General features: G+C 36.4%; 1 protein-coding gene across 1 annotated transcript; it reads left to right on the top strand.

Annotated features, from left to right (window-relative positions):
* The first annotated feature begins 235 nt into the window (after positions 1 to 235).
* LOC118329345 (interferon-induced, double-stranded RNA-activated protein kinase-like) lies at positions 236 to 11,076 on the top strand. Its single transcript, XM_035663484.1, has 19 exons — positions 236 to 640; positions 2,164 to 2,302; positions 3,072 to 3,202; positions 3,280 to 3,441; positions 3,582 to 3,714; positions 4,050 to 4,114; positions 4,206 to 4,296; positions 4,538 to 4,602; positions 4,696 to 4,786; positions 5,575 to 5,639; positions 5,728 to 5,815; positions 6,010 to 6,068; positions 6,218 to 6,337; positions 6,427 to 6,545; positions 6,648 to 6,844; positions 7,742 to 7,870; positions 8,940 to 9,038; positions 9,522 to 9,584; positions 9,804 to 11,076. Exons 1-19 carry the CDS (start codon positions 534 to 536, stop codon positions 9,936 to 9,938), a joined length of 2,058 nt encoding a protein of 685 aa, XP_035519377.1. The 5' UTR covers positions 236 to 533; the 3' UTR covers positions 9,939 to 11,076.
* Positions 11,077 to 11,332: the final 256 nt, after the last annotated feature.

The raw sequence follows: 11,332 nt of genomic DNA, 5'->3' as shown, positions 1-11,332 counted from the left end.
TGGCTGCTATGACGACCCAATTTCCCCTTCGGGGATTAATAAAGTCTATCTATCTATCTATCTATCTATCTATCTATCTATCTATCTATCAAGTGTTCTGGGTGTGTGCTCTGTGGAGGTGCTGGCAATGTGGGCACTGCAGTGACTGAAGTCAATAAACCAGGAAATGTCTTAGATATGCTCAAGACTTTCTGTTCCCAGGAGCCTGCAATTACTGCACTGTTTACTTCAATCGATTACAGAAGTTAAAATGTAATAAAACATTTAGAATGATACTTAAAGATGTAGTATATCTCGGATTCATACCAGGAAATCTGCCCCCGACGGACAGAGTAAACATGAACGTCCATTGAATTACGTTTATACGTGGAAATCGAAAGTTACAGGTATCAAGTCAGCTGAATCGAAAGAGAGCACAGGTACATGCAAGAGTAGAAGCAGAGTCAAGGAGAAAGAGATGCGTTTTTTAATAATTTTTTTATTGCTCACTGTTTTATGTAATTTGAGCTGAAATTCCGGCAGCTTTGTTATTTATGATGGAAGCTGTAAACTACGTAAGTGAACTAAACGAGTATGCACAGCAAACACACTCCGCGCTGGACTTTAAGGATCTTGGCAGAATTGGCCCTGACTATAGGACGTGAGTTGAATATATTTCTGTTACCCGTGGATTGTACTTTGTACATTATCCTGCCATAGTCATGTTCCACCAAAATTGAGTGCTTTTTGGTGAGAGTCTCTTCCAAAGGTGATAATGAAAAGGGTGGTGGTTCAATATCAAGGTAATGCCCATACAAATAATCAGTACATTTTAGGAGGGGCCCCAGTGCATCAGAAATCTCCTAAAATAACTACTGTTAGAGTTAGTGTTAGAGACAACCAACTGAATATAGAATAAATGTATCCAAAAAGTAATCACTGTATGGTTCTCACAACAAAGTGTGTTGATATAGTCCTTTAATTGCAGCAGAGAGGTCCTGAAAGATACATATACCCGTTTTCTGTCATGTTCTTTTGGTGTTCCTTTATAATAATGACTACATACTAAAATAATAATAACTAGAATTACAATAATAGGAAATAAATATGAAATGTGCATGTTATTAACATAAAGTATATGATTATTATTACTACTTCTACTATTACTACTACTAATAATAATAACCCAAACTATAAATATAACATTTATACTGATTTTACTCTACTGTCTTTAAAAGGCAAAGTCTCCTCAATATTTCTTCATATGTGAATGGTCATCTTTCCCGTTCTTAAGTAGGTTAGCTAAAACTTGCAATGACATCTTGTTGAGGATGAACCCCTCTGTACTCAGTTTGACCCAATTGACATTATAACCTCATATTTTAATGGTCATATTTTCTTTTCTAGAGTACAATATTTGATTAAATCCTATTTAACATGACCCCAAGTATAACCATGGTACGTCTGCAGTGATTTAACTGTATGGATGTATGTAAGATATATAAATTTGACTTAAACTACATTTTAACAATCATGACCACATTTGGTATCTAGTCTATCTCTGCATTGGGTTGATCACTGCAAGGGTCTGTGCTTTGTACTTCAAAACATGGCAATATATCACCAACAGTATCAAGATGCAGTTTCTTCTTTAAAGAAGGAAAAAAATCATATTTATTATATTTATTATACAAATGTATTATTGTAATTTTAATATTATAATTTTAGTATGTAGTTATTTTCATAAAAGAACACAGAAAGAACACGATAGAAAACAGGTATGCAGTATGTATCTTTCAGGACCTTCGCCTCGCTACCATAATAACCTTACTTGACTCTGGTGTCATGCTTTGTAGTCTGTAAAATCTTTATTTGGAAAGTATATAGTAAATTGTGGTCAGGTAAATGTGACAAAATAAAAGCATGAAGATACACAAAATGGAAATATTTGAGTAGATTAAGTTATACCTTATGCCTAAATTATACTTGCGGTGTTTGAATAAATGTTAATGAAATTACAGTTTCAGCCACGATTGAACAAAGCTTTAGGTGCGTTACTGACCTTAGCTCCTAGAGGCTAAATGTGGTATTTTGCAGATATATGTACTTTAATGTACTCCAACTACACAAACATCATTTCACATCAACTTATCCCTATAACAAAAATGTGACATTGCACTACAGATTTGCCCAGAGGGCAGTCCTAAATGGTAAAGTCTATCCTGACGGTTTGGGGAAGACCAAGAAGGAAGCCAAGCACAGTGCAGCTAAAAATGCCCTGAAATGCTTGTCAGAGAACCAACATCGGGACTCAGTGGACTCAGTAAGATTATAGTTCCTCTTCACTTCACTGTTGGATTGTAGGTTTTTCAAATTAAAGAATGATTTGTGGCCTATGTCTCCTTGACCACTTAACCACCATCTCTAAATCATACTTTAGACCAGGGATGTTGGAAATCAGTCACAGTTGGGGTACTGAGAGAAAGTGAGTCTATATAATAACAATGTTGTGCAAGACTAATGTTTTTTGCAACCATTTGAATTGCTGGGATAATTTACATTCAATTGTTGTTAATAACATTTTCCACTAACTTTAGAACGTTTTACACTACAACGGAGAGCAAACTTGAACACCAACATACTATATGTCGAGGCAGATACAGCAACTGCACAGGGAAGCACACAAAACTAATGCATGAGAGGATGAAGAGGGAGAGAGCCTGTAGTTACCTGATTTTTTAATACTATAAACAAATGTTATTATACAAATGGCAGTGGTAGTAATTACAGTTACCTTATGTAGCTGTAGCTTGCTGGATTGAAATCACTGTTTCTGTTTGACAGTGTGAACAGTGATGTCTGTGGTTACGTTGACCTCAATGTGTTCGTGTGAGAGTAAAGCTCTGACTTGCAGTAGTATGAGAAGCTTGTACATATCGATAATTAATTAATAAAAAACAAGATAAAAACTCTTTCTGCCACAAATGCAGGTGAACTACACATGTAAATCCCAGTAAACAAGGAGAAAGTCATTAGAAATTTACACTCAAAATAAAATGTGATTAATTAACTGATGGTTTTCATTATGCCAGATTTTAGGGGCTGCTGCAGCCCCCTCAGCTCCCCTTCTTCCTGTGTCCATGGTCAAGACTGCAGATGAGAATTACAACTGTACATTAAGTCAACAGAAGCAGGAATCAAATCAAAATGTTTCTAATATCTGGTGAGTAAATCACAACAGTAATGCAGTGTTTAATTTTCATGTCTTCATCAGTGTAAACTGTCACTTCTTTTTTACAGTAATAAGACAAGAAGCCTCAGTGTGGACTCACAGCTTTACAGATACAAACCGAGACAAAGAGAGACAAATTACATAGGAATTGTCAACCACTACTGCCAGAAAACAAGGCGCTGCCTTTCATTCATTGAAGTGAGGAGATGCGGTCCATCTCATAAGCCTCAGTGAGTATGAACCTTAACCTCTGTGACCTGAATAAACACTACACTCTGTGCTAATTCTTGATTAATGTTCACTTATACACGACATTAAACCGTTTACCTAATGATCTGAAGTATTTCCTCCTTTTCATAACACATCACAGATTTTTCTACAAATTAGTGATAAACAATAAGGACTACCCTGTGGGTGAGGGTCAGACTGCCAAAGAAGCCAAACAAGACGCAGCTCGGTTGGCCTGGTCTGCTCTGCTGGAGCAGTCAGACTATGACAGCCAGGTATTTGATTTTACTACCTTTATATCATTAATTGTACACTTCTAATGTACTGCTCACAGGGCTAGATTTCACCACAGCCTACGTTATTTTATAGTGACAGCCCTTTACATAAATCATTCAAGCAAGGGTTTTTTGGGGGGTTTGTTTGCACTTTGTTTTTGGTGTTTTTGTCCCACCATGTTGAGAAAGGATTACATCAGGCTGTAAAACTAACAGGTAGCAGCAGATCTCAACCCCAGCTACTAATGAAATGGTTCAACTGAAAATGAAAGTGAAATTTTACATTCAATAATTATGTCTAACATTATGTCAAACACATTCTCTGTGCATTTTAGGTGTCCATCAGATCAACAGTGTCCGAAGATGGTGCATCTATGTTGTCAGTTCGATCACCTACACAGTGAGGCACTTATTGTCGTTAGTAGGAGAGCAAACCGTGGAGTTAAATACTGAGAAAGCTGTACTCATGTCTCTCATTGTATTACATCTAGGGAGTCCCATGAATCACCATCACAAAGCACGTCAACGAGCATAAGTAGCTCAGGGATACTTACAGATACATCAACCCCCTCCAATGCTCAGGTCTGTTCTCTCATAATCATAAAAATCTTGAGTAGGTAGAGTGAAAATATACATTTGAAATGTTTTAAGTTTGCAGCAGACTTTTAGAAGCAAAAAAGTTTAGTTTAAGTCCATATTTGTGGTTTAACGGCATGAAAAATTACATTAATAATTCATATTATTTGACATTATTTTAGATTTATCGGTTAGTTTTTGGTTTGGAACATTGTAACAATTAACTACTTTTTTTTATATATTGTAGATATCCTTCAGGTCAGCTGTGCCTGAAGATGATGCACCAACCAGTTTGTCAACACAGCCTACACTGTAAGGCACTTATTGTCATTAGTAGAAGAGCAAACCATGAAGTTCAATACTGCTATAATGCTGTACTCATGTCTCTCATTGTATTCCCTCTAGGGAGTCCCATGAATCATCATCACAAAGCACCTCAGTCAGCACAGGTGGCTCAATAATATTCGCAGATACATCAAACCCATCCGAGGGTCAGGTCTGTTCTCTCATAATCCTAAAAAAAGCTTGAGTAGGTAAAGTAAAAATATACACTGATGATATGTAAAGATTGCAGCAGACTAATAACAACATTGTAAGAGCAAGAAAGTAAACATATGTAAAAGTAATCCTGGGAGCAAAAAGCTCAGAATTCAGACTGCTCTGAATGTATTGTTTCCAACATCTTTTTCTACTTTATGTCACTAGCTGACTAGTTACAGCACGGCTGAGCATGATCACGAAGTAAAGGGGCACACTCAGTCTGTTCAGTTGTTCTGTTCAGGAGTCCGGACTGTGACAGGCATTTTCAGTTATGAGGAACAATAACATATTTTCAGTTTTTTCCTCGGATATCCTTCTCTTCCTCAACTTTACAGAGTTTATTGATGAACATTTTAGCTTTACTTTACCTACTTTACATTGCTATTAGCTAACCACAAGCTGCTGCTAACTACTAACAGACTCGGAGCTCAAGGCACCAGCTTGTTTGTTTCCTAAAATTAGATTTAAATAAATATATGCTTAAGCAGTATATCGCAATATATTCAATTGTAACGCTCTATAACGTGATACATATTGATTGTCAGACTCTTGCCAAAATACAGCCCTAAAAGTTAGAAAGGTTTTGTGCTTTTGTAAGGTAATCAGTGAGGCCCAGCCCCCAGAAACACTGTTTACAAGCACTCAGTCTAGCTCCTCAGCAGGCTTTTGCAAAGTTGGCCAGTACACAATTTTATTTGGAACATGCTACATAGTAACAATTATCCACTTTTTTGTGAATTGTAGATGTCCATCAGGTCTATTGCACCTCAAGATGATGCACCAACCCGGTTGTCCACATCAGATTCACTGTGAGGAAGTTATTGATACTCATATTAAGACGGATTAAAGCTTTATGGTGAAAACGCATAACTCATGGCACTTGGTATGTTCTCCTAGGGAGTCTCTTACATCGTCACAAAGCATGTCAATTGGTACAAGTGGCTCAGAAAAATTCACTGACTCATCAAACTCTTCCAAGGATCAGGTCTGTCCTTTTATATTCTGCTTGCTCTGTATGTAGAGAGAATAGTAGTAGTGATATAAGAACAAGAAAGTCTTGTCTAGTCAAGGAAAAAAGATGTGGTGGATCATGTGTATGTCCTAGTTCTTGAAGTATATACAACTTAATAATCAGAGCAGGGTTCAAAATTGTAAATCTGTTTTATTACTTTTTAAAAGGATGCTGTCAAAGACATGAATATGGGGAATAGTCGGAATGAGACATCAGCCCAGTCAAGGTATGGAAAATAAACATTCATTTGCAATGTAGTATGTGTTTTATACTGATATGGTCTTAAATCTCTCTCCCACTAACTGATATACAGTCAAGAAAACACGTCTGTGTGTATTACCTTTTTGCCCTAAACAACAGTGTTTATTTTGACAGGTTTACGTCAGACTTTGATTCCATTGACTGTGTTGGCAGTGGAGCCTATGGTTGGGTTTACAAAGCAAGATCTAAAGTGCTGGACATTTATTGTGCTGTAAAGATTGTCCGCTGTGAAGAGTAAGTATGCAGTGTACATAATAGCATCTGCTGTATTTGTGCAAGTACTTTGTTTACTGTTTTTTTTTTTTCATTATCCTTTGGATCAGGAAATCTCTTCGAGAGCCGGGGACATTATCAAAACTCCTCCACCCTAATATTGTCAGATACTACAGATCTTGGATGGAAGATTCAGGATACCAAGGGGAAATTTCAGCTGACAGTTCCAGCTCATCCCAGCAAGTCCCATCATATTACTAACATCCTTATTAATTGGAAGTACATAATTTCTTAATTTGTCTTTATTTTTCTTACTTTTCTAGGTCTACAGATAATTCACCGTCAAAGTACCTCTATATTCAGTTGGAGTTATGTGACAGCAAAACACTTAAAGCATGGATTAATAAGAAGAACACTCAGTCTCCGCAAGACTCCAAGAGAAGAGAAGAAAGTCTAAGCATTGCTCAACAAATAGTCAGTGGAGTTGAATATATTCACTCCGAGAAGCACATCCACAGGGACCTTAAGGTGAGACCAGACACTACAGTGTGTAGCAAAGCTGATATAGAATCTGCTTCTAGGAGCGTTTAATATTTCCTCTGGTTTATCCTGACGATACACTGCCAGCACCCTTACAGATCCTTGCACTCAAAGCATGTGATAGAAATCCCAATAAGCCAGCATCCAGCCACAGAAGGATTGACAACTGTATTCTGTGATTATATATAAATTACGTTCTCCACAAACATATTTTTAGATGCACGCAAAAAATATTTAGCAATGTATATTAATTAATCCAGATGATATGTTCCAAATTTAATGTGAAAAAAATTTCATCAAAATCATATTTGGCTCTTACATTTATATACAGACGGTTGGACCTGCATTCATAAACTGGTAGTTATTTGTAAACTTCCCTGCATTTTTGTGTGTGTGTTTTGAGATTCCCCTGCTACTGCTCGATTCTAAAATGCATTTGTTTTCAGAAGGGAATTTTGACTTAATGTGATCACAGTCTTAGATCTGCAGTCTGTAATTATTAAAACGAGGATGGATAAATCAAACCACCAACACAAACTGTGTCTGGTAGCTGCTCTACACACGTAAGTGATAACTTGTAGCGCATGATTTATGAATATGTTTAAGTTATGAATGCTTGCTAACGAAAAACCTAGGATCATCAGCATTCATAACTTACACATATTTAATCATGCACGACAAGAAGGTTTCAACTAGCCTGTGGAAAGCAGCTTCCAGATGCCATATTGAGTTTGACCTCTGGGCAGCGGTTTGATGCTCATCCACAGTTTTGCATTGGGTTCAACCACATGTGCCTTTTTTAAATGTTTGTCAAGTTCACAAGTTAATTTCCATCACATGAAGAGCTAAAGGTTTTATGTTTGTATTTCTGTTCTCAATGGTAAGCCTGACAACATCTTGTTTGGAATGGGTGGAGAAGTGAAGATCGGGGACTTTGGTTTGGTCACCAAAGATGATGCTTGGATGGACAGAACAAGGAACAAAGGAACCCCGACTTACATGGCTCCTGAACAAGTGAGATTGCTTTATGATGATGATGATGATGATAATGATAGTCTATTGTCAAATCAAGTTGGACATTTTTATTGCATTACAGTAGCTCCATTTGCACCATCACAGAAAAGACCAACCATACATACAAGATACACTCATTTAACAACATTACAAACACAAAAGACAAAAGTCAAGGCCCTCAAACATTTGATCTGGGATTAAGCTCCGTATTTACAAATGAGTGCTTCAGTCTAACCTTGTTAAATCATGGAAACACATTTCTCCAGTTTGATTTTGTGTTCACTGTTTAGGACATTGTTGGGGTCATAGATGTTGTTGGCCAGCCTTAATGTGTTATTATGGTAGGCTGATTCATAGGGTTTCTTTTTTCAAATATTCATAATTAATAACATTTTATTTATACTGTAGAACACTCATGATCGTAAAAAACCATCTACAGGCTTCAAAGGACCTCAGGCGGCAGAGAGAATACATTCTTTGTCTTTGTCTTTTAATACAAATTTAGTGTGCTCTTTTCAGGATAACAGTTGGTCTATCATTACACCCAAAGATTTGTATAAAAATACCTGATTCATGTTTTCATTTTGAATAACAAGGTGTTGGGTTTGTCTAAATGTTGAAATTAAACCAACCAGCATTATCCTCTGTACCACAGCCCTGCTTGTATGCAAATTGGTATGGATCGAGTTTGTCTTGATATTGGGGCAAAATTCTTTCTAGAGATTTCATCATTACTGGTTCATAATTATTGGTCTGAAGTTCAAGCTTCCAATTGCTTGCAATGTGCCAATCATTGCTGCTTACAGCTATATATTTTTTTGTATTTTAAATATATTCTGGCCATGAGAGCTCTAAAATCAAACATACATTAAACAACAGAACTTTTTTTTTTTTAAACTTCACTAAAAATGTAGTAAATCATTTTTAATAATTAGTTTAAAAAATGGAGCTGAAAGCTGAAACTTCATTTACCACATGAGCATTAGTTAGTCCATCATGATCATTAATGAGAGGGTAACAAGGCTGCTGAAGTGCCGGTTGTCAATAATGTGTTTTTATTCTATCACAGAAGGGGAATAACTATGGCCGTAAAGTGGACATATTTCCTCTGGGGTTGATATACTTGGAACTCCTTTGGAAAGTTTCTAGTGGCCATGAAAGAGGAAATGTGAGTCTTCCATAAACTCAACGTAACATTGTGTATTAGTATTAAACTTTGACAAACAACTTACCATGGCAATGGTACCATATTATGTAGCCTATTTACCAACCAGCTTAGTATACACCAGGGGCCGGATTCATATAACTCAGTGACATAAATATGCATACGCATTCTTTTCGTCAGATTTATAAAGCAAAACGTAAAGTTGATTCTGTTCTATAAATCTCAGTCATTGTGGAAATGGCCTCACCTGCACAAGGTATATTCATGTTTTTTTGTGTGTACACATTGTTTATGCATCTGGCCCAAGTAGTTGATTTATTTTCAGTACGTTATGTAGCAGATAAAATTGGACTTTATTGTTCATCTGTCAATCTGTCAGATTTTTTTTGCATTTATTTATTTAGCAATGTTCAACAGAGCACAATTTGAATTATTATTAGTCAACTAACATGTTCATTTATCCTTTTATCACTGCATGAATACCAGGTTTTGGATAATGCCAGAAGTCAGAAGTTCCCCAAAGACTTCACACTGAATTTTCCCCAAGAGGTAGATTGACATGTTCTTATTATTCTTACATATTTCGTTGCTATATTAAACAGTATTTCCCACATACCATGTTTGTTTTAATTGCAATATAACAAGAGAGAGGAAAGTATGACCTGTTTAACTTCCTAACACTAGTTCTAGATTTCTTTTAATCAAAGCAAATATTTAAACAATACAATCATCATCTTTGTAGCAGTTGTTTTTCTTCTTTTGTTGCAGAAGCAAATTATTAATTCACTGCTGTGTGAGCAGCCAGAAGACCGACCTGAAGCAAGTACATTGAAGGCAGAGCTGAAAAAGTGGGCTCAGACATTCAGCAAACAAAATGTGAGGAAGAAAAATTTAACTTTGTGATTAGGAAGGAACTGGGAAAAGTCAGAGAATCTATCTCTGATTTAACGAAGTTATGTGATGTACTTTAGTAAATATGATTTTGTGGCAAAATGGTCAATGTGCTGCACTAACTGAATATTATGTTTTAACCTGAGATGCATACAAACTTATTCACTCACACACACACACTCCACCTACGGCAATTGATGGCAGTTTGGGGTCAAATCATTAACCCTGTGAATTAAGAACCTGAGAAATTGATATAATGTTATGATTTTATAATCAGGGAATGAAACATGAAATCTAATTTCATTGTAATTTAAAAAAGTAACTTTTGCATTAATTGACATCTGTCTAACTTTTGTTAATCATGTGCCAGTTAATTTCTGTGTCCATAGTTAACCTTGATATTATATATTATTCTATTCTGGAAATGGTTGAATGATTAAGGGTGCTCTTGATTATTGTCAGCCGATATTATTAGCTCTAATTAGTTTGATTAGCAGTGTCTAAAAATCTTAATCAGAAGAGCCCATTCAAGATACTTTCTCACCCCTAATTAGATAAATAAATAAGGCTACACAATAAAAATAAGGTTTTAAAGAGACCCGGGGATCAATGATTGGTATCGGCCACTACTGCTCCCAGCGATCAGAGCACCCTTAATTAACTGTATTTAAAGTCACATTACAGCTTTTAACGTTATCTGGAGTTATCTACACACTCAGTGTAAATACACACACATCCACTATACTGTACATGTAGACGGGAGCTTCCACAGCCAGACCCTTGTTTTTGTTTTTTGTGTTCATTAATCATTGACAACAATATTGGGAAATAATGGAGATTTATATATTTTTTTATATTATTGTGGGGCAGGGGGGTGGATTGATTAATTAAATGTTTTGTGAAATTGTATTTCTTGCTAAGCCAATTTATGTAATTGTAATTTGGCAACTAAAACTATAGCATTACAGTTCTTATGCAAAAGACTTTCATAACACCCTTACAATATTGTGCTTGGCAGCACCATATGATGATATGTCAGCCAAACAATATGACAGAATCAAAACAGTAGAGTTAAGAAGTGTAACATCGTTGTTGAGGGTTGTTGTTTAAGTTGTGAAGGGGCTGCAAGCTGAGCTGCTGCTAACATTAGCTTGTTTCCCTTGTTCTTTTTAATTTATCCACAACTTTAGTTTACAAACAGACGAAGGCTTTATGTTTCTCCTCTGTCCTCTGTCCTCTCTCCTCTGTCCTCTCTCCTCTCTCCTCTCTCCTCTGTCCTCTCTCCTCTGTCCTCTGTCCTCTCTTCTCTGTCCTCTCTCCTCTGTCCTCTGTCCTCTCTCCTCTGTCCTCTGTCCTCTGTCCTCTCTTCTCTGTCCTCTGTTCTCTGTCCTCCTCTGTCCTCTCTC

Source organism: Morone saxatilis, unplaced genomic scaffold (assembly GCF_004916995.1).
Source record: "Morone saxatilis isolate NCDOM2014 unplaced genomic scaffold, NCSU_SB_2.0 Contig19, whole genome shotgun sequence".
Taxonomy (NCBI): Eukaryota; Metazoa; Chordata; class Actinopteri; family Moronidae; genus Morone; species Morone saxatilis.
This window is presented reverse-complemented; position numbering and strand designations above follow the sequence as displayed.